This window comes from Artemia franciscana, chromosome 12, assembly GCF_032884065.1.
Source record: "Artemia franciscana chromosome 12, ASM3288406v1, whole genome shotgun sequence".
Classification (NCBI taxonomy): Eukaryota; Metazoa; Arthropoda; class Branchiopoda; order Anostraca; family Artemiidae; genus Artemia; species Artemia franciscana.
The window spans coordinates 20,728,917-20,753,300 of record NC_088874.1 but is presented as its reverse complement, the minus strand read 5'-3'; the positions used below and the strand labels follow the sequence as shown (position 1 = coordinate 20,753,300).

At 35.4% G+C, this 24,384-nt stretch overlaps 1 protein-coding gene across 6 annotated transcripts in view; it reads left to right on the top strand.

Moving 5' to 3' along the window:
* The window catches only part of LOC136033827 (5'-AMP-activated protein kinase subunit gamma-1-like), a 188,252-nt gene that overhangs the window by 142,814 nt on the left and 21,054 nt on the right, over positions 1–24,384 (top strand). For all 6 annotated transcript variants that reach the window (XM_065714761.1, XM_065714762.1, XM_065714764.1 and 3 more), the window contains 2 exons: positions 5,360–5,505; positions 10,431–10,479. In XM_065714761.1, the coding sequence (XP_065570833.1) occupies positions 5,360–5,505; positions 10,431–10,479 (195 nt within the window). The remainder of the gene's footprint in view (positions 1–5,359; positions 5,506–10,430; positions 10,480–24,384) is intronic.

The following is a 24,384-nucleotide window of genomic DNA, read 5'->3' as shown; positions in this document are numbered from 1 at the left end:
GTTCTAGCTTTGGGTAGAAGATATTTCTTTGATAACTTCAATTCAAGATTCAAGGTTGCTTGGCATAATAGAAAATCGCTCGTTTATCTACCAGCAACTAAGATCAAAGAGCCACTCCACAAGAAACCAGATTACACATTGTCTTCAGACAAATAGCATAAAGTAAAAATAAAATCATGACTTTATTTTGATCGTTCAATGGTTTAACATTACTGTTTATTCTTTAGATTTTTGTTTTCACAATTTTTTTTTAGTAAAAAAATAAATAAAACGGTTGCTATAAAAATCGATGGGAAATTTGTTAAATATTTACTTGGTGTGCTTTGTTTTAGACTTGTATGTTATAGTATTGCCACTGAGTTATAATCATCAACCGTAAATCCTTAAATACCATATTTGGATAGAATGAAAATACCTTTCGTGAAATATGTAAAAGCCCTCTCCAAATTTTTACGACTATTCCTTCTACTTGATGAAGTGGGGGACACGTCGCTCTTCGATAAGTCAACACTTTTGCGTAACAAAACGCTTTTTTGTTTAACAATACGCCATTAATGATATTCAAAACACTGATTATTTTTATTTTATTTTTTCCCCGTTAGTTTATGTCACATAACTCTTCTTTTTATTACTGACCATCTCATTTTTGAATTATTAATTCCGCCATCCCAGTCAAGTGGGATGTTGTTAAAGGTGAAAAGGCTACGCTTTCTTTTGTAATATCGTCTTCGGATTCCAAAAATGGAATCACAACTTATCCTAATTATTTTTATTCTGAAATTGGGGATCAGGGAAGGAACAATTTTTGTGAATGTGTGCTAAAATGGTATACTTGCTTACAAAAATTCCTCAAATGTAACTTTCATATTGAATTTAGAAATGTAATTACTTTTTAATTGGTTGTCAAATCCATAAAACAGACCTGGTATTGCCATTAAATCTCAAAAAGATTAATTAATTTTGCATAGGGCAACTTTCACTGGATTCGTCCTGTTTTGATGTTTTGATTAATTGGTCCCCCTCTCCGAAACAGAACTATACACACGTGTTCTGTTAGTGTATTTTACTCTAATTAGGTGAATATCATTTTAAGATAATTTAATGTTCTACTGTTAATTAATTTGTACGGCATTAATTAATATTTTATATAGCATTACTAGACATGTCTAGGTTTGATTTATTGGGATATTTTTCGCTCGTCATGTCTGTACTTTTACCATGCATGAAAATTTTTTTTAAGTTACGCGAAGACACGACAGTTTTGTTCATCTGTGAAGGTTGTAGGACTAGGTAGTTTCTTGAAAAAGCTGAAAGGTTCGAACGTTATAGAAAGTTAATCATCGGCATTGCTTTCTTAAAAGTAAAGCCAGGTTGTGGCATGAAAGGGATGTGCTTAGCTATTCAGAAAAAAAATACTGGTTTTGATAGGCGTTTGCATAACTTTAAGGATTTCTGCTCTTTATTAGCTAAAATATAGTGATTTATTGATTGTGATAACTGGATGGCATACATCTTGTATTTTCCTGCATTGATTCAGGTGCTTTCAGAATTAGTTTATTACCATTCGACTTGGTCGCGAATTAGTGAGCCTCTCTTAGTGCTAAAATCTTTGCCGATTTTCTGCTTACCATATATTTTGGATTCTATATATTGGACGAATTTGATATTTTTGTTTTGAACTACTGGAGTAAGAACCTAATAGGCCTAACTTGAACTAGAAGAGGAATTTTGGCTACTAGTGCCAAAAAACGTCTCTGATATAATGGCGTTCAGTTTTGAGTGGATGTTTATGACTCTGGTGCTCAGTCGCTATTCTCTCTAAAGATGCCTTTTGTTAAATTAACTTTGTAATCAATTTTGTTTTCAATTGTTTGCTGCTTATCGAGCTTGCTTATTTTTTTAATTTGAAAGACGAAAGTGGAGGACTACAATCGTAAAATCGTGGCGTCCAGTCTGTAAGTGCACAATAACTGGTTTATAATAAAGAAAATATTCTTTGCATTAGCTTGCACTATGTGACCGACGTTCACTGCTATTATGGGTGTCCACTATTCTCAAGAAGACAACCGGAAGAACGAAGCCACATTCAGTAACTACTCATTGGATAAAAGCCAAAATAAGCAACGTTTTCGTCACGTTGAAAAATTCATGCAGCTTCCACTTTTGTTGGGATATTCAAGTTTTTCAGTTGACTTTGACCCATCTATCGAGAATGATTTCAAAAGAGGTTCGGTTGAATCAGATACTTCCTTGTGTTTTAAGAAACCGAAAGTTTGGCCTGGGTTCAGGAGACAGTCTGTTGACATTCCCCCGAATACAAATGAAAGAACTAAATATGTCAGACGATTGAGTCTTCCTGCTCAGAAAGCAGTTGTAAAGTTATATTCGGATTTTGAACCATCTGGTTGTGCTTCTAGACCAACAGAATGTGCGATGAATTTAATTGAGCAAAGGACTAAATCCATGGACATTACTGAATTTCACATTGAAAGTTCAGGGACATGCTCTCATGATCCTAGGCTCATCCAACCTTCTGTAAAAGGTAGCTTGGGTTTCTTAATAGGTTATTCGGCTTATTTTATATGGTTGGTTTAAACAGTATCTTATAACTATCTTTTTTTAAGGTAAAATTCTAGTTTAGCTGCTTTTTGATATCTTGGAAAGGGGTTAGATTAGGAAAATAAAACTTCCATGGATGGGTCTTTAGACCAAAATATGTCGTGGGAAGGTATTTTGAAGGACCTGCCGCCGCTCCTTCTCCCTCTAGAAGACTGTGACCTTTAAATATCTTTGTTTATGATATTGAAACCTTACAAAACAGATGTTCTGTTTAAATGAGCTACAAGAAAACTTTTCAGCTTCTCAACTTTGCTCAGTCCCAATTTACGAGGTTTCAAAGATCTGCAAATACAATTTCCTACATTTAGGAGAAACTCATTGATATGGCTTAAAATTATACTCAAATAACAGGGATTGCATTTTCAGAACTAAAACCAAAGAAAAAGAAACTGTAACTGAAACTAAGGTAAAATGTTGTTTTGTCAGTATTTCAATGGGTAACCTGTACCTGTAAAGTAGGCGAATTTCTAAGACTTAGAAATCAGAAGAGGGTTAACATGGAAGTTTGGCAATACCTTCCCAGAGTATGTTTTGGGCCCTGAGTTCATTGCTGAAAGTTTCATTTTCCTAATATAAACCCCTTTCCAAGGACGTAAAAAGTAGCTAAACTAGAATTTTACCCTTTCTAATGCTAAAGGTTGAAAGTGATAGAAAAGTGACTCAGTTCGTAGTTCCTCGAAAGATTCTACGTTCAGATTGCTTGGAGATCAATCTTGGCGTGTAAGTTAGTCTTAATAGAAAATTTACCCTGATTGTCTTTTACTTAGGTGAAAAATTATGTATTTTCAAAAGCACTGCTTCGATACCATGATTTGCTACAAAATTATGCTTAAAAATAATTGAAGGAGTATCATTTTCTTCGAAATTCATATAGCACACTTTTGTGAATGAAAATGCGTTTTCTTTATTTTAAACGAGAAAGCAATGGTAAAAGAAGATTATGTCCCCTCAAAAAAAAAGAAAAAAAATTACGAAATTCTAGATGTTGGGCTTTTTCCTGCCTTTGAAAATAGTTGATTTAGCCTACTTTCAGGAATGAATTAAGAGTATAAATGTCCTGAAAATGTTTCTTAAAGCCTTATCTCTGCGTCTTCCCTATTCATAAGGCCTAGAGCATTGGATTAAAGATTGGTGGACCTGTCTTTACTTTGACAAAAACGATTTTTTTTTTTTTCGTTATTTTTGGTTTGAGTCTACTTCTTTTGACTATGAAAAAAATAATTCGAATTACTTTGAATAGGGTTTTTAAGCCATATTATGTTTTTTCTTCAAATTTAAGACGCATTTTCATAAATTCTTTTAAGACGTCAGGATTTAGCAAAGGTAGGATAGTCAAAACTTATTCATTGGACCTCATTTGTGCTATTGATATATTTATGAAAGTTTTGTTTTCATTATACGGAAGGTATCCCAATTCCTGAAAGATCAGGCATCGCTAGAAAAGGGGAGGTTGGAGGCAGTTGCCTCGAGAAAGCTTCCCAGGGCATAATTTTGTATCTGGATCTATCCCAGAAAGTCTCGTTTTGCCTATTCCAGTCGCATTCCAAGATAACAAAAAGTATAATATCTATAGTTTTACCCTTCTGTTTTAACAAGAATTTAGAATGAAGTCATACTGGGGTACAAGCGAGTGTGCAGTCTTTGGTAACTGAAACAAACAATATTAGATTCAGAAGGATGGCATATGAAAAAATCGTCTGTGGGGCTCTGGCTAATAAAAATTAACACTTACTGCAGAACTTGCGTGTTATAGCGACCACACTTTGTTCTTTATCTGTAATGAAACCATTTTTCTGTTTCCACTCGGAGAGTCAGCTTAGCCTGAGCGAGATAAAGCAATATGCAGGTATATTTTAAGTAGATATTTAATATATAGAGGTGGCCAGGTTAGGTTTGGTATTTAATATAATGCGTTCTGGGCGGCCTGCTTTCCATAATTCTCTGTTGTAGTTTCCATGATTTTGTTACTAAATTATTATTTTTTCATGATATTTTGATATAGACTATTTCACTAAGATTAACCTAACTTCACTTCTTTGGTGTGGTCGCTATAACACGTAAGTGCCCTTACTGCTATGAGCTGGTAGCCTGTACCGGCCTATACAGCCGGTCAACTGTAGACACAAAATGTCTATTTAAACACTCTCGACTTTGGAAAATTTGTACACTCTTTAAATATGAGTCCTCAGATCTTTAAACCAATAATTATCGTAAATTTTATTTCAGTAGAGAATTACCAAAACTTTTTTCCGAGGGACTTCGTATGGAACATGTTGCCGGAGCATTTCAGGAAGAGCCTATTTAAATATTGCGCTGTGTCCTGGTTTCAGTATCGTTTTTGTGTTTATTTACATTTATTTAGTTGTTTAAAAGCTGTTCTTTACTAAATTATGATGTGAGTTAGTTAGCTTACTAATTATTCTGGCTAGGAAAGATATATTTCAATGCTCAAAAAGGAGAATTTACTTCTGAGCACTTCTGTGATAATTGCCGAAAATCGTTTACTAAGCTGCTCTCTTAGGGAGGGTCAGTAGGGCAATATGTGTTCAATCACAATTTTATATTCCCGTTTACTGCTCTACTGATCCTCTCACGGAAATGAGCTCAGAAAACGCTTTTTTACAATTATCTCAAAGTCTGAAAATATCAGATACGACCTTTAAGGTAACAGCGGCGTGATGAATAAATAAGATTAAAGAATGTTTCTTGTGTAATTTTTGTAGACTTGTTCCTATCTCAGGTGCGTTAATGCGACGATTATCAAATGATCAGGACAAAAGACGTGGTTCCTTAGGCCCAGGACTTGGTCTCCACTCCGTACCGTCACATCAAAAAGGAGATATGGACCCGCATCATATGGCTATTCTTTTTAGAGACTCAAGAGGGGTGAGTGCTTTCAAACTTCTTCGTCCTGATTTCAGGGATTTTTTTCTACTCTTGTTTTTAAAGAGGAATTTGTTTTAACTGGTTTTGAGACATTTATATAATTACACTGCACACAACAATAAGTTCAGTTTAAGTAGGTGTACCCTCAGGGGTACAAGGAAGCATGTGAGGGGGTACTCGGAAAAAATATCAGTAATGAGATAATCAGTAATGAGATAATCAGTAACAACCTTGTCAAATCTTGGCAAGGTTGCCACGGAGGTTACGCTCGTGATATACTCAGTTTTTTGTTGTTGTTTTCTATCACTTATTATGTATATTCTCAGTTTTCATTAAAACTGATGAAGATGACAAAGAAAATAAAATAAATTTCTTAAGTGTTATGGATGGTTATTAGTACTATGTGGAAGGAAGTGCTCCACTATGAAAATCTTTTCTAAGGGATGCACGTTTTGGAGAAGTTTGGGAACCTCTGGTATAGAATATAAGTGACGGAATTTACTTACTTTTGCTCTTCTCCTACTGATAATAGGCTACGTATTTACTTTGGTACTTACGTGTTATAGCGACCACACATTGTTCTTGATCTGTAATGAAACCGGTTTTCTGTACCACTCGGGGGTAATCATCTTAGCCTGAGCGAGATAAACGGCAACGACTCAGGTCGTTGCCGATATTTAATATATAGAGGTGGTTAGGTTAGGTGTTTAATGTAATGCGTTCTGGGTGGCCTGCTTCCCATAAATCTCTGTTGTATTTTCCATAATTTTGTAACTAAAGTATTATATTTTCATCATATCTGGTATATTTCATTAGGATTAACTTAACTTCACTTCTTTGGTGTGTTCGCTGTAACATGTAAGTACCTTTACATATTACAGGTAATTTAATATTTATATATTTTACCCTTATATGATCAAACTTATTCCAACTACCCATTGCTGGTAATGCAGAAATGCATGGTGGTTATTAATTGCTCCATTTTTGTTTCGTCTATGTACCTGTTGGGATAAAAATTACATTCAGAAGCTTGAGCAAGTGCTCATGCGTAAGTACATTTCGGGTTCATCGACTTTCTGTCGCAAGAGTTTTGATTCTGGTGAGTGACAGTCATTATGACGGACTCTAACTATTTCTTAAGCTAATCAAGATGCGCGCAGTTATTTTACTTGCCATGCTTCAAAACTCTGAAAAATTTTGTGTAGAATTTCGCCTCTTTGGCCCCTTAATCTTGGGATATGTAAACCACTCCTCTTTTTAGCCCTAAGTTTGTGCAGGGACTCTAAAGAATCAAGGTAGGTTGGATCATACTGAGTAGCTGTTTGAAAAAAAAATGGTTTAATGTAAAAAGCTACCAATAAATTTTCAATTCTAAAGAAAAGTTTACATCACCAATAATTTATTATTAAAGAAAAAGAAAACCTGCAAAGATTGTGTGACTAGCTTTCTATGTACGCGTTTGGTAAACATTGATGAACCGGCACCTGGTGATATATTTTTCTGTTTATTTGTTTAAATATTTTCTTGTTTAGATGTTCCTGGATGTTTTTAGTTAAATAAAGAGATATTGTAAAGAAATTACTTTAAAAACAAGAGCCAAGAGCTCATACGGCACTTGTGACGAGGTCGGAAGAGCCAAAAGCTTCTTCCCATCAAGTTTCATTACGATCTCTCCACTCTAAAGGCTTTCCAAGATTTCCGGTTTCCCCCTCCAACTCCCCCGAATGTCACTGGATCCGGTTGGAATTCAAAATAAGAGATCTGAGACGCGAAGTCCTTCTAAATATCAAATTTCATTAAGATCAGATAACCCGTTCGTAAGTGAAAAATACCTCAATTTTTCAAATTTCTCCGAATTAACCGTCCTTCCACTCCCCCCCCCCCCCAGATGGTCAAATCGGGAAGGCAATTATTTCTAATTCCATCTGGCCGGGTCCCTGATACGCCTGCCAACTTTCAGCAATCACTATATTGATCACGTATCTAGTTTTGGATCTTCTTGTAAACATTGGGATGGTCCGGAATTCAAACCTGAAACCTCTCGCACCCTAAGCAAGAATCATACTCCTAGACCACAAGCATACTTAAGAAGAACAATCATTTGTTTTACCGGCAAATAAAATTCTTCTCGACTATCTTGTTCGCTCGCCCCCCCCCCCCCCAGATGGTTGAATCAGGGAAGAGACTATTTCTAATTTAATCTAGTCTTGTCCCTGATACGCTTACTAACTTTCATCGTCCTAGCTTATCTGGAAGTTCCCAAACTAGCAGATCCCCTCAACTCCCCTAAATAGAGCGGATCCTTTCCGGTTATGTCAATCACATATCTAGGACTTATTTATCTAGGACTCGTGCTTATTTTTCCCATCAAGTTTCATCTCGATCTCTCCACTCTAAGGGTTTTCCAAGATTCCAGGTTTCCCCCTCCAGCCTCCCCCAATGTCACCGGATCCGGTCGGGATTTAAAATTAGAACTTCATTTTTTCTAACTTTTCCGAATTGACCGTCCCCCACTCTCTCCTCCCAGATGGTCAAATCGGGGAAACGACTATTTCTAATTTAATCTGGTATGGTCCCTGATATGCCTGCCAAATTTCATAGTCCTAGCTTATCTGGAAGTGCCCTAACTAGCAAAACCGGGACCGACGGACCAACAGACCGACAGAAATTGCAAGCGCTATTTGTCACTTGGTAAATACCAAGGGCCATAAAAAGTTTTTGTTTTCAAACTTCGGATCAAACTTAAAAACATGCAAGTATTGCTCTAAGTCAAGGTAAATTGTCATATCTAAAAGTTTTTTGTGTGTTATGATAGATTAATAGTTTATAAAAGAAAGAACACAAATACAATCAGTATTAATTTCTCAAATGCTACGTTTAATCCTTTTATGCTCTATGAAGTCTGTCTTTATTCTTAATTGCTTAATAATCAATTCAATAGCTCCTATAACCACTGACTAGCGATTAGATGATTTATTATTGCTACAAATGGATTGAAGACAAGCCGCCGAACAATAGTGTCCTTGCTACTTTTTCATTCGTATAATTATAGTATAAATTTAGCTTTCAGAAAATTCTCACATACCCGACTATCTCCTTTTTCCTGTGTTTATTCTTTATTTTGAAAAGCCAGAGAGGTCAACATTTTAGCATAATGTTCAGTATCTTTAGTAAAGCACAACCTGATACAGCACAGAACAAATTTTTTTAGGGGGAGAGCCTTAAGCCGACTTATAGTATCTTAGGCCAATTTTGCAGGTTTAAAACTTGCATCTTGCTTTACAATTCGATCAAGATAACTAAGCCTTCTAATCCTATACTTGTAAAAAAGAAAGGTAACGTAAAACAAATGCAAGTCGGTTAACCAAGCAATAAAATTCCACAGCTACTTAGACTGCAGTTTAGCGACCATAAAATGAGCATTTTTGCTATGTAGTTGGAACCTTTGTCTTGTTTTGTTTGCTAAAATTATATTCCCAAGTTCTTTTACTTTTTCATTTGCAATAGATATTTATCTTATGTTTTACGAAATGTCTCCCATGTGCACGTGACTTTGGGCTGGTAAATAATTAAATCAATCCAAATAAACTTTCATCTTTTCATAGCAAAATCAAAATCCAATATTATCTTTTCATGACGATTTTCAATTTTAATTTCTACTAAAGATTTTCTAAAAGGAGATTAAATTTTTTGAAACAAGTTTTTGCAACTGAAAATAAGGAGCAACATTAAAATTATTCCGTATATGAGAAGGGTTTCCTCCTCCTCGATCACTCGCTCTTTACGCAAAAGTGTGTCATTTGTCCTAATTATCTAAGAACGACTGCTGAAACACAAGGGCCATTAGAAGCTGTTTTATGGCACTGATAAATTTAGCATAATGAGTGACGATTAGAGGAGGGGAAAGCCCCCCTGAAATATATAACAGTTTTTCTTCGCTTTACCTATAATATTGCTCCTTACTTTCGCTTGAAAAAAAAACTTGGTTTTTATCTAATATCTTAATGTTTTTAAAATCATACCGGGAAGTCGCCCTTCTATGACAAAAATTTTGAGATATAAATTCTCCCATCCCCAAGAAAATGTACTCCCCACGTAAAATTTTACCCATGAAAAATCCCCCCACAGAAAATTTCTGTGTATCTACCAATCTCATAAATACTGTTTTAAACAAGGTGCAAATTGGATGACTTAGCCTTTCCCCAGGGGATCTGGGGGGAGGGGTGTCATATATTCCCCAGAGGCAAGGTTATCAGACGTTTCAACTATGCTGAACCAAATGAGTATCTCAAAATTTTGATTGGATTTGTTGGGATAAAAAGGGGTGTGGGAGGCGGGCTAGCTGCCGTACAATCTTTAGTTCACTTAAAAGGGACAGTAGAACTTTTAATTCCCGTAAGAATGCGCCCTCCCCTGATCTTCTAGGACTGTTGGTTACATATGATCATTCCTGGAAAAAAAATGCATCCATGATCTTTTGGCAATATATATATATATATATATATATATATATATATATATATATATATATATATATATATATATATATATATATATATATATATATATATATATATATATATATATATATATATATATATATATATATATATATATATATATATATATATATATATATATATATATATATATATATATATATATATATATATATATATATATATATATATCTTGATTTTTTTAGATAGGAGCTCGAAACCTCTACTATAGGGTTCTCTGATTTTCATTAAGATTGCTCGACTTTTGGGGTTGGCTAAAACCTAGTGAATTTTACATATTTAGAATCAGCACAAAAAGAGCTAATTCTTTAATATCTCAATTGTTGTCAGAATTCTATTTTTCAGAGTTTGGGTTTTTAGGTTGCTTTCTAGCTTAGTCATGTTCATATTTCCTTGTTTTTTCAGCTGCCAGTTGCTGATCCTTTCCTCGAAAAATTTGATGCTGGTGATTTAGGTGAGTTCCATAATTATTTACTCTATTATTCGTTGTGGAAAAATTTCACGTATCGCTTCTTGTTGTGTAATTTGTTTAGAATTTGTGATTGTTGTCCATATCTCAGGGCTGTAGCAAAAACAAAAAACTACTTAAAGGAAATGGTTCCACAAAAAAAATTTCAGAAGTGATAAGTGCGCAACTAAATTACCTTGATGACTTTTCAGGAAGGAGAAAAAACTGTCACCCTTATTGTTCAAATTTTTCCCTCGCTCAGAGGAAAATTAGAAATTCTGGGCAGAAAATACCTATGGGAAATGAACTAGCTTCGCGCACAACGATAGCGATGGGGAGATCGGTATCGGATACATGGAGGAACTGTCGGAGGCATTTCCCTATAAATCTTGGGACTATAGTGAGTGTGTCTTCGCAAAACATTGAATACTCCCTCGTTATTATTGATACTGCTCTGATTGTAGTTGCTTTTTGGGATTCGATCTTAAAAAGGGTGACAAAATATAGTCAATTTACTTTATATACCGAATTCAAATAGGCAAAATTTATAAAGTTTAAAGCAACCTCTCCCATCTTACGTGCATAAGTAAACAGCCTATTTTTAGTCAAAGAGGAAGAATACCCCAGAAAGAAGTTTGATCTCAGTCAAAATTTCACGGTCAGATTCAACAGGGCTGAAGACCCAAGAAGAGTGTTCAGCCATCTAATCAGTTTCTTTTTTTTCACAGCTGGTAGTACCTAATCGGTGATTGTAGAATGTCGCAAAATTTGAACAGGAATTTAAAAGTTGTGCATTGTTTAAGTAACAAAAAAAAATCTGCACCTACAAAGCAGGGTTCGGACAGGTCGGTTCGTTTCAAATTATAGGCTCTGTCCTATTTATATAGGATTTCCCGAGTCCAAATATAGGCCAAATATAGGATTCGGAAGTCTTCCTGATCAGATAGGTGGTAGATGGCGTGAGATGCCTGGTCACGTAAATTTGTCATTTCCCGAGTTTCTGCATTTTTTTTTTTTTTTTTTTTTTAAATCAGATACACATACTGTGCCAACGATTGACTGATACAGGTAAACTACCTGGAATCACTCTTGCTGCTTCTTGGGCATCAATTTCGATATGAGGTCATTTTTTCTCTTTGCAAGAGACTGCTCCATTCTCGCAGATTCCACCATCTGCTCTCTTTCACTTGTTCTGGACTTTACAGCACCTTCGAGCAAAGGAACAGCTAGGGCAATGTCTATGGAACTCTTGGACCCGGCAGCCGTCTTCATTCTATCGGTCACTTCTTGAAGTAGAGTATCTGCTACTGTTCTCTTTTCTCTTTGCTCTGATGCTCTAAGTTTTTCTTTTCGCTTTCCAGGTCTTCTATTTCTTTTCTTTTGTCGTGGACCTCCTGCAACTTCTACTTGTTGTCCTCTTCAAAAGCTCCTTTCTCCTTCTCGGATAGCTCTTCTTTTTTCTTTTCATGCAGATATTGTTGATATTGAGACCATGCAGAACGTGCAAGATTCAACAGTTCTTTTGTAACAACAAACCGTTCTGGTTTTCCTCCATAAAGTCTCAAAGTGTCATATACCATGAGTCTCGCATCCAGAACGTGTTCAGACAGTAATGCCTGTCTTCACCAAGAATCCTACAAGAACGCGAGAACCCACGCTCAACATCTGCACTGCCAGGCGACAACGTCAGCATTGCTTTGATAAGCTTGGTAAGTTCCGGGTACTTGCTGTCCCTGCGTTCATTCACCAGTCCAAAGTAATGGCTCCAAAAATGACCGATCCAAGTAATGTCCTAACGGGGTCCATTTTCCGTTTGCAAAAGCAGCCACTCAGTCTGGGCGACGCCTGAGCTTGCTCCAATCGCAATTTCGTGTGCCACAGTCGCTATGTCTGCAATGCTTCTTGAATCCTTCATGTTGATGGGACTCAAAAAGCGTAAAGCCTCTAGAAAACCACCCTTTTCCAGAGGACATTTGTTCAAAATATGGCGAATGCCCGCAATAAAATGTTTTCGCACATTGACATAGAAAATGACCTTGTCTTTCAGTGTTGCTTTCTCATGGAAAGGTCGTTCCACATTTTCTGAAACTATGGGCTTTTCTGCAAATTTTTCAGCAAGGTTCAACATTTCTGGTGAGAAATTTTCAATCTCGGTCATGAAGTCTGGAGTGAAGACCCGTCCGCAAAGCGTCACAACTAGTCTTTTGATCTCTGAGTTCAGAACATGAATGAGAGGCTCTTCTTTCTGGAACAGTTGGGTGAAACTTATGAACAGTTCTGCTGAGGCTAGAACAAACTCGAGTTGGGCCTTCATCGTCGCACTTCTGATCTAAGCTACAATCTTTAGAAATTTGGGAGTGGACAGAAGTTTCTTCAGTTTTTTCTCTCTCGGCATGAAATTCAGGAAGTACTCTAAGATTGCCGGCCACTTCTGCATGATTCTAGCAAGGGCACGTCCGATCGTCAGCCAGCGGCTTAGGACATGCTATATGAAAGCATTCTCTGGCACTCTTACTTTCTTTTGGCACTTTCAATAGTCTTTACAACGTGAAGGCCAGCCGTCAAAAAATGAATGCATAAGAATAACAAAGTCGGAATTTTCTTCTTCGAACACCTGAAGACCTTTCAAGAAAGCGTTATGGATTAAATGGATGTTTCAAGTACCAATATTCAACATTCCCTTTCCCGTCACTTTCCTTTTTTTAGCATTGAAATTGTTCCAAACGCTTTTGTTGACGTTTGGTCCATCACTTCCAAGCACGATCAGTTTTTCAAGTGGCAGCTGATTCTACTCAATTTCTGACATAATCTTCCTACACAGATCATCACTTGTCGCGTGGCCCATAAAACTTGTGCATAAAAGTCTGCTCTGGGTTTCATTTCCATATGAGGACCAATATCGACCAATACCGTCTGAAGTGCCCATATTAACTCTGCTTTATAAGCGGCATCACGCTCACAAAACATGTTTGTACCATCTAACGGTTTATCCTTGGTTGTTTCATCAACTCGATATTGTCCATTCAGGTAAAGCTATAGTGGATGTAGTTAAGCAGTAACTGCGGCTTTGTGCTCAGAAGATCGCACATGTTGGTTTACCCCTGAGCAACCCCAGCTGGCAACCAAAATTTTTCAAGCAGAGTTTGCAAAAGAACGAGTACTGGTCATTTCCAGTCTTACACCATTCGCCAATCTTTCTACCACTGCAATCCGTCTTAGCAAGCCATGAACTATTAGACTTGGTAGGTCCCATACTTAATTACCAAGCATCACCTACAAAATAGCATCCCAAGATTAAAAGACCATAAAAAGAAAAAATATGGATATGTCCAAAACTGGGCCGTATTCCCATCAGCCTTTAAAATAGCGTTCAGGCAGGAAACGCATAAGTCGCAAGAGCTCCAATCTCATTAAGCAGATATTGCTAGCCTGTATACTGATCTTTGCTCATTTCGGACAGGCCCAACATGACAAAAAACAGAAGTCAACATAACAGCATAGCCCAGGAAGAAGCAGTTTGCTAAGCCCAGCAAAAACATTAGTTAAGTTCAAACAGCTCAACAGTTGTAATTAATTATCGATCTACACCGAAAGACTGCACAGTCTACAACAGAGTCAAAAGCAAAAAGAAAAGCACATCTTGGCTTACTTAAAGAGAAGAGAAAAATGCAAACCATGAGCAATGTTCTTAGTGCTCTTCAGCCAAAAATATAGGAATAATAGGATTTTAGCCAAAATATAGGCATTTTATAGGAGTGCATTAGAATATAGGAATTTATTGGAATTTATAGGCGAGTCCGAACGCTGCTACAAAGGAACCCGGTTTTTTTCATTTTGTGGGAATGATTTTGTCATAAGAAGGGCCAAAATAATGTTGAGCAAGAATTTTGAGATAGACAGCCAGTTTAAAATTGTTTAAAAGTTTTGTCACGGTTTCTGGGGACATACTGGGTTGCGATGATTCGTCTCTCAACATATATGAAGTTCACACAAAATGGACAGTTATTATAGGTAATTTAGTCTTGCCAGGTTATAATGTATTCCCTGCAACATAGTTGTTTCGAGGAACAACTTTTAAAGTTTCAAGTTTACAAAATTGTCAGTCTTTTTTCCACTATTGGGTATCAAAAAGTGTCTTATCAAAGGTAAATATTAAATAATTTTTAGTTGTTTTATTATTTTTTTTGGGGGGGAAGGGGGTGTTTTATTGGCGTTGAACCCTCGATGATGTAGAGAATTTTATTTTATTTTTTTTTATTGTCGGGTGATAAGAGGGTCGCTGTTATATTTCGACGTTGTTTAGTATGTTTATGCCAAGTTTTAGCATTATTTATTTACTCTACGTCGTTTCCCAAATAACGGGCCATTGGGCCTTTTGGGATATTGTTTTTGTTATGTCACTTTATGGAAATAAATGAAACTGGAAAAAACTTGAAAAAATAGCATAAACAAGAAGGATAACAAAACTATCCCAGTTTAAAATTTTCCACTTCGTAAAAGGTCAGTACTATGAAGGGTATTAATGCACAATTGGGGCTCTTGAGAAGGAAACATGTTAAAAAATTCTTACTTATTTTACATGTTTTTTGCCACGCATCACTCTTGTTTCAATCCATGTACCCGTAAATTTTATCAACGCTACTCAAGTCAAGAAACGGAAAAACAGACGGGAAATATATTATTTGCGCTATATATTTAGACGTACTGGGTGGAGGGGGGTGGGTTAAGTATAGTGGAAGTGGGTTCAAAATGTGTTACCAACAATTATTTGTTATAGTATAAAGTAAGGGTGCTTAGTCTCTTCTAGCAACCACACTCAAGAAGTAAAATTAGGTTAATCCTAATGAAGAACACTTAAGTATGATGAAAATAAAGTACTTTAGTAACAAAATTATGGAAACTTATCAGAGAATTGTGGAAATCAGGCCACCCAGAACGCATTATCTTAAATGATTTTCAACTTAGCCTAACCAAAATACTAACTAAATATTTAATTAAAATATACCTGTATATACATGTATAGAGACCGTATACATGTATAGAGACTGTATGGAGACAACATACCTATATAGAGACTGTATATACAGTCTCTCACGCAAAGCTGATTATCACCGAGTACATACTGAAGTATAGAAAGAAACCGGTTCTAACAGACCAAGAACTTGAGTTTGATGGCTATAAGTACATAGTACATCAAGTACATAGGTACTTGAAATACCCTCTCTTCCCTACTTTGGGCTGTAGATTCGTGAAAATTTTGTTCCCTAGCTCAACAAGTTTCGGAGCTAGCGAAAAACACTAATCTAGATTTTGTTAAGTTTTCCAGTGATTACACTCTTTTTAAGACTGTTGCACTCTAAGATACGCCCTTAAGTTTTTGGCACGATGATATGTTGCTGATGGTGGTTTTTGTTTTACATATTTTTTTTTTCAATTAAAACGCTTAGACTACAATTTGGAATTTCTTGTGAACACATGCATCTTGCCAAATGAAAAAGAAAGAAAAACATTTGTTCAACTACACCATTCTCATAGGTTTTTTTTTTTTCTCAATTAAGACACTCATATACGGTTTCTAATTTTTCACGACCAAGGTAATCTACATAACCTATAGAAAATCATAGGCATCAGACAGTTAGGTGTAGCCATATGAGTTAGCGTGTGAGTATATCAAACATGTCTCTGATCAATCCCCAGTACTGTCAATTTTTTCTTCAATGCGTTATCGTGTAATACTTGCTTGCATCATATTGTGGTCGGTATAGACAAATAACGCTACATAAAATATCTGCTTGTAGAATATCCTGGTCAGTGATTGGTCATGATACGCAAGTAGCTGACATTTTTGTACTTTTCTGAACATTATTGTATTTGCTTGGTCTGGGGGACTAGAGTTTTTAAACTTTTGTTATTCTTTTTTTTCATAACAGCATTTTTTACTCTCTCTTAACCCGTTCAGCATGTGATAGCACAGTGACAGATGCCCCCTTTGGCATTATGGGACCCAGGTTCGATTCCTGCTGTCACAAGGTTGGGCGACAGGCTTGTAACCTGTCCCCATTAAAAAAGACCAGCAAATGAAACGTCAATTCGATGCCCTATACGCCATTATGCCTACTAAATGCTTTTGAGGCGGAAATGGTTTCTGTATTTTTTTTTTAATCACATTGCCTCTATATTTATCATTAAAATGAAATAAAAATGAATATTGATATATATATATATATATATATATATATATATATATATATATATATACAACATAATACATATATAACATTGTTAACTATCTTATTTAAAAAGTTTACCCGTTGTTATATTTCATTTTATTTTAATTAGAGTTAGTTTCCAAAGAGTTAGATTTTGAGATTCAAAATGAGTTGAGCAACAAACCTTTAATCTTAGCTGAAGAATCACAATGGTATGGAAACTAGTTTATGAAACTTAGCTCGTTATATAAATTGTGTTTCACTTAAAACTTAAATCAGTTGTGCTAATGAACTATTTTTGTCCATTGTATTTCCTTCTAATGTACTTATGTTTCCAGTCATTATTTTTTTCCTCTTTTAGTTTAATAGAATCTAATCAGCCAATCATTTTATTAATACTAAAATGATCTAAGTAAATATTTCTGGCTGTAGTTTCATCTATTCCGATTTATGAGAAGTTCAGTTATTTTTGTTCAAATTTTTCTTTGAAGTACTCAGAACATCAGAATAATAATATTTTTTACTTCTGAACCCATCCCAGGTCTAGTCATACCCGAGAACCGCGATTTTAAAATGGTTTTCTTTTCAAACAACTGCTCATTAGTTTCAGTAAAGAGAAAGCACAAAAAATACTCGAAATGTGTAGCAACAAATCCAGATGACAAGATCCTTCGTTGTAAATTTTGATAGGGTATCGATGACTGGTAACATATCTTACAGTTGGCAATTTTTTTTTAATTGGTATCCTGTATGTATGATCAGAGAAAGGCAAGCCTAATAGGTTAAGCCTTTTTTTTTCAAGCTGACAAGGGAAAAGATGATGGAAAATTGGATGACGTGAACTTTTTTTAACTTATACCGTTCATCGCAACATCTTTAAATTATCGCAACTCAAAAAGCAGCTTATCACAGACAAAATAAAAGTGAAATAGCAACGTGTAGTAAACCTTTCTTGTTAGTCATAAGTGTTGCAAAAAAAAAAAAATAAAAAAAAAAAAAAAAAAAATAGGGTACTTGCGTGTTCTAGCGACCACACTTAGTTCTTGATCTGTAATGAAACTGTTTTCTTTGTACACTCGGATATAATCTGCTTAATATGAATGAGATAAACGGTAACTAAAATTAAATATTTAATATATAGGTGTTTAAGTTAATTATTTAATATGATGGGTTCTGGAAGGCTTGCTTTTCATAAATCTGGTTGTATTTTCCATAATTTGTTACTAAAATATTATATTTTCATCATATTTTGGTATATTTCACCAAGATTAACCTAACTTCACTCTTTTTGGTGTGGTCACTGTAACACGTAAGTACCAAAAATACTTTTTCCGCTCCCTCTGAAACTTGCATCCTGCCATATAACGTTTTTTGAATTATTGCACGAAAAAGGTGGCTTTAGCAGTAAAATTAAAAGAAACATGAGGTTACAAGAAAAAACTTTCTAGAATAAATAGCTGGTCATTACTTTCGTAAAAATACAAATGACATTAACATTAAAGTATTTTTCTAGTTTTCCCGCTCCCTTATATATTTATCATGTAAAGCAACGCAACATCTTCTGAATCGTTTGAAATAAAACGATGGTTAGTAAGAGCAAAAATATAAATGAAAGCTCCAATATGTTCACGCTTTGATGAGTTCAGAAACTTCCACTCTCATGTCAAAATTTATAATGCATTTCCCAGAAAAAAAAGGAAACTGTCACTCGATATTATTTAAAATTTGGCAATTAATTCGTCTAGTAAATAATTTGGAAAAAGCAGCCGCTTAAACAAGAAATCGAAGCTAGGAACAGTTTCCAAGTTTACACTTGACATGCTCGGTCTCCGACTAGAACAAGTTTCAGTCTATTCCTTTTAGTCCTGAATGTCCTCTAAAATAACAGTGTCTATATCCGTTTACTCATTATAATAAATATCCTGATTAAAGTTCTTAAAAAAATTAGTTTAATCTAATTTTTCCTCAAGATCTTCGCTCGAAATGAAACGAAATTTTCTCAGATAATTTATTTGTGACCAGTGATATCTTTGCAATTTGCAATTTACAAAATTTGCAATTTTATTTGGAATTTTCTTAGGAAATTTGAGTTTCAGTCATGGATTCTTTCACGAATTTGATTCTTTGAAATTTGATTCTTTCACGACCCATATTTGATACAAACATCCCGAATCATTTTGAAGTGTTACTTTAAATCTATGTGGTTTTTCAATTAAATTTGGAATAGTTCAATTTGTTCAAAAATGTCTTTTGACTCCTTATATTTGTACGATCCTCCACCTGCTGACTTGTGTTTGGTGTATAGTTCAACTTTTGTTCGAATAAAGAATAATGAAGATGATGAATTTCATTCTATTGATAAAATAAGGGAATTTGAACATGTTGATGCAACATGGAAAGATGTTTTGGCGGAATATTTGAGACGAGGTAGGCCTTTACTTGCAAATTAATGAAAATGGCTTGAATTTCTGTTGTAGCTTCGTATTTCTCCTGTTACCTGGTTTCTTATTTCCGAGAATAAATTTTAAGAGAAAGGAATAGATTTTTTAATTCTTGTTAAATATCCTCCTTGTAAACTTTTTGGAATAACATCCTGCTCGCATCACCAATTTACTTGTTTCCCACTGAGCCAAAATACATTTGAGAACTATCATTCTATTGATAAAATAAAGGCCTATTCATAATGATATTTAGTGAAGTCTAATTTGAGCCAAAGGAATTTTCATAGAATTGTCTGATTGCCAGAAGATTCTAAATTCCCCCCTCGGCCTAATTTTGTGATTTCGAGAATGACATTTAAAAGAGAGGACTAGATTTTTGAATTTTGTTAAATATCGTCCTTGATTTAAACTTTTTAAAAAGAACATCCGGCTCACATCTCTGTTTCACCTTTTTCCCACTGAGCAAAAATTCATTTTAGAAATTTTATTAGACATTTCCGAATTTAGAATATTTAAATTCTAATTCCAGGCACTATTCTGGATATCAGCTGTAGACCTATATTTGTCGAGTTGTGTAAGATAGAGGAATCAGGAATAGGACTTTGGAGTCCCTCTTTCAAGAAATATTCTTCCCTTTTTCTATGGAGCTTGTGGAACAATCTCTTGTTATTTTCCTGCCAAAATAATCGTATAAATTCAAAATATCTGATTTGCATTGCTGCTTTGTGATGAACTGTGTGAACTACGTTTTATTTAAAGGTGAAACGTGTCGTTTTAAGGGCTGCAACGAAGGGGGTTGCCAGCTACTTTAAACCTTCTGGAAGTAGAGCTATTGGTTAAAGCGGCATGTCACACGTGGATACACTTTCTTGTCTAGACACGTGTCTATGCAAACACGAATAACCAGACAGTTATCATTCACGTGTAAAATCGTGTGCTTGGCTGCAATAAGTTACAGACAAGTCTTCGATTATGGAATATAAAACCGCGTGTCTAGAATTTCCAATTATATCAATCAGGAAACTTTTGTCACTATTTGTCATCTGCACTTGAATGGCGTTTATGTTTAAGGCTTTACTTTTATGTCTAGGCAAGTCTATTGCCAGATATCTATGTTTAGGCTTAGAATTCCTGTTTGCTAGACCTGTGCTCGAACGGTGATCTGTGCAACTGTTGACCGTCCCATGTGTGTTAGATGAATTCCCAAAAGGATCAGTGTAAATGGCACATGAGGTGGTTTCTAGGCTTAATAGGGAGTTATTGACTACCTTTCTTGGAAACTTACGGACCGTCATTGGTCATGTCGTCTACAAAGTTTATCAAACAGTTCGTGGTAACGAACTGTAGTAAGGAGCGACCCGGCTCAATAGTAACCAAAACTCTAAAAAATTGAATTTTGATATCAATAGCTACATCAAAAGAATCGCATTTTAATGCTGATTTTGAATATATAAGTTTCATTAAGTTTAGTCTTACCCCTCAAAAGTTACGAGCCTGAGAAAATTTGCCTTATTTAGGAAAATAGGGGGAAACACCCCCTAAAAGTCGTAGGATCTTAACGAAAATGACACCATCAGATTCAGCGTATCAGAGAACCATACTGTAGAAGTTTCAAGCTCCTATCTACAAAAATGTAGAATTTTGTATTTTTTGCCAGAAGACAAATCACGGGTGCGTGTTTATTTGTTTTTTTTTTTTTTTTTTTTTTTTTTTTTTTTTTTTTTTTTTTTTTTTTTCCAGGGGTCATCGTATCGACCAAGTGGTCCTAGAATGTCGCAAGAGGGCTCATTCTAATGGAAATGAAAAGTTCTAGTGCCCTTTTTAAGTGACCAAAAAAATTGGAGGGCATCTAGGCCCCCTCCCACGCTCATTTTTTTCCCAAAGTCAACGGATCAAAATTTTGAGATAGCCATTTTGTTCAGCATAGTCGAAAACCATAATAACTATGTCTTCGGGGATGACTTACTCCCCCACAATCCCTGGGGGAGGGGCTGCAAGTTACAAACTTTGACCAGTGTTTACATATAGTAATGGTTATTGGGAAGTGTACAGACGTTTTCAGGGGGATTTTATTTTGTTTGGGGGTGGGGCTGAGGAGAGGGGGCTATGTTGGAGGATCTTTCCTTGGAGGAATCTGTCATGGGGAAGAAAAATTCAATGACAAGGGCGCAGGATTCTCTAGCATTACTATAAGAAAACAATGAAAAATAAACATGAAAAGTTTTTTCAAATGAAAGGAAGAAGTAGCATTGAAACTTAAAACGAACAGAGATTATTACGCATATGAGGGGTTCTAAAAATACTTTTGCATAAAGAGCGAGGTATTTAGGAGGAGATAAATACTTGCTCTTTATGCTAAAGTATTTTTAGTAATTTCAACTATTTATTCTTTAAGGGGTCATTCTTAAAGAATTGGGACAAAACTTACGATTTAGTGTAAAGAGCGAGGTATTAACGAGGGTACAAATCCCCTCGTATACATAATAAAAATATAAGGTTATGAAAGTTTGTTACGTAAGTTAATTCTTAAGTTACGTATATTTTTTACTAATAAAAACGTTCGTTAAAAATTAAAAGTTCTAGTTGCCTTTTTAAGTAACCGAAAAATTGGAGGGCAACTAGGCCTCCTTCTCCATCCCTTATTTCTCAAAATCGTCTGATCAAAACTAAGAGAAAGCCATTTAGCCAAAAAAAGAATTAATATACAAATTTCATTTTAATAATTTATGTGCGGAGAGCCAACACCAAACATGCATTAATTCAAAAACGTTCAGAAATTAAATAAAAAAAACTAATTTTTTTAGCTGAAAGTAAGGAGCGACATTAAAACTTAAAACGAACAGAAATTACTCCGTATATGAAATGAGTTGTCCCCTCCGCAATCCCTCGCTCTTTACGCTAAAGTTGACTCTTTGCCACAATTCTACTTTTTAAAACAATTTAAAGCTTTAGCGTAAAGAGCGAGGGGTTGCGGAGGGGACAACTCATTTCATATACGGAGTAATTTCTGTTCGTTTTAAGTTTTAATGTCGCTCCTTACTTTCAGCTAAAAAAAATTAGTTTTTTTTATTTAATAAACACCTAAATCCACCCGAATGGTGCAAACTTGTTTTTTTCGTCTTGAGAATTGCTGGAATAAGAACAAATTTTCATTTTGTCACGGTAATTGCAAATAAACAGTTTTTTTTTTTCTTTATTTTTGCTAATTTTACTCCAAAATTGTTCTCTTTGACGTTTTTTTATTATTATCATTTTTTTCTTCTTATTTGTCACCTAGAATCTGCATCCACTTCTTTTTGTGTTTTCTTCTAGAATTTTCTTCAAGTATTGTTTTATTTTGCAACGTGAAGTTTAACTTTCTGTGGTTATTATGTCCTATGGTTATGCTTCCATTCATAAATTATAATATTACAAAAATTATTAAACAATGATCTGTCAAGGGGCAACACAGTCGTTGCGTATTAAAACTTGATAAGATAATAATAAGTTGTTGCTAACTATTCTTTCTTATTATTTATCGAATTAGTGAGAAAATTTCTTGGCTTTCTTTTCCGATAATATATTAAATTGCCCTTTACACTAATTTTTTTTTATTGTTATGGCACTTGGTATTAACCAAGTGATATATAGCAATCGCAAATTCTATAAAATCTTGGAAAATGAGTGTTGGAAATGAACCTAAAATCTTGGAAAATGAGTGGAGGGATCGGGATGAAACCTGGTGGGAAAAATAAGCACAAGTCCTAGATACATGATTGACATAATCGGAACAGATCCGCTGTCTTTGGGGTAGTTTTTAATTCTGAAAAATGAGGTATTTTTAACTTACGAACGGGTGATCGAATCTCAATGAAATTTGATATTTAGAAGGATATCGTGTCTCAAAGCTCTTATTTTTAATCCCGACCGGATCTGGTGACATTGGGGGGAGTTTGGGGGGACCCTAAAATCATGGAAAGCGATTAGAGTGGAGGGATCGGGATGAAACTTGGTGGAAAAATAAGCAGAAGTCTTGGATACGTGATTGACATAATTGGAATGGATCCGCTCTATAGGGGGGGGGGGGTTAATTCTGAAAAATTAGAAAAAATTACGTATTTTTAACTTACGAAAGAGTGATCGGATCTTCATGAAACTTCGTATTTAGGACCTCGTAACTCAGATCTCTTATTTTAAATCTCAACCGGATCCAGCGTCATTTGGGGGGGGGCAGTTGGGGGAGGGGACCGGAAATCTTAGGACATACTTAAAGCGGAGAGATCAGGATGAAACTGGATAGGAAGAATAAAACAAGTCTAAGATACGTGACTGACATAACCGGACCGGAACTGCTCTCTTTGGTGGAGTTGGGGGGGGGGGGGGGTAATTCAGGAAAATGAGGTATTTGTAACTTACGAACGGGTCAGATCTTAATGAAATTTGATATTCAGAAGGATTATGTGCTTTAAAGCTCTTATTTTAAATTCCGACCAGATCCTGTGACATTGGGGGGAGCTGGAGGGGGAAACCGGAATTCTTGGAAAACGTGAAAATTGGGGTATTTTTATCTTTTGAATAGGTGATCGGATCTTAATGAAACTTGATATATACAAGGATCTTATGTCTCAGATGCTCCATTTTCGACTCGACTTGGATCCGGGGACATAGGGGGTTGGAGGAGGGAAACAGAAATCTTGGAAAACGCTTAGAGAGATCGGGATGAAACTTGATGGGAAGAATAAGCACAAGTTCTAGATACGTGATTGACATAATTGGAACGGATCGGTTCTCATTGGAGGAGCTGGGGGGTGTTATTTTGGAAAAATTAGAAAAATTGAGGTATTTTTAACTTAAGAACGGGTGACCGGATCTGAATGAAATTTGATATTTTGAAGGAATTCATGTCTCTGAGCTCTTATTTCAAATCCTGACCAGATCTGTTGACATTGGGGGGAGTTGGAGGGGGGAACCGGAAATCTTGGAAAACCTTTAGAGTGGTTCGTAATGAAACTTGATGGGAAGAAGCTTTTGACTCTTCCGACCTCGTCACAAGTGCCGTATGAGCTCTTGGCTCTTGTTTTTAAAGTAATTTTTTTTTAAATATCTCTTTATTTGACTAAAAACATCCAGGAACATCTAAACAAGAAAATATTTAAACAAATAAACAGAAAAATATATCACTAAGTGCCGGTTTGTCAATGTTTACCAAACGCTGCACATAGAAAGCTAGTCACACAATTGTTGCAGGTTTTCTTTTTCTTGATGGGAAAGTCCCGACCAGA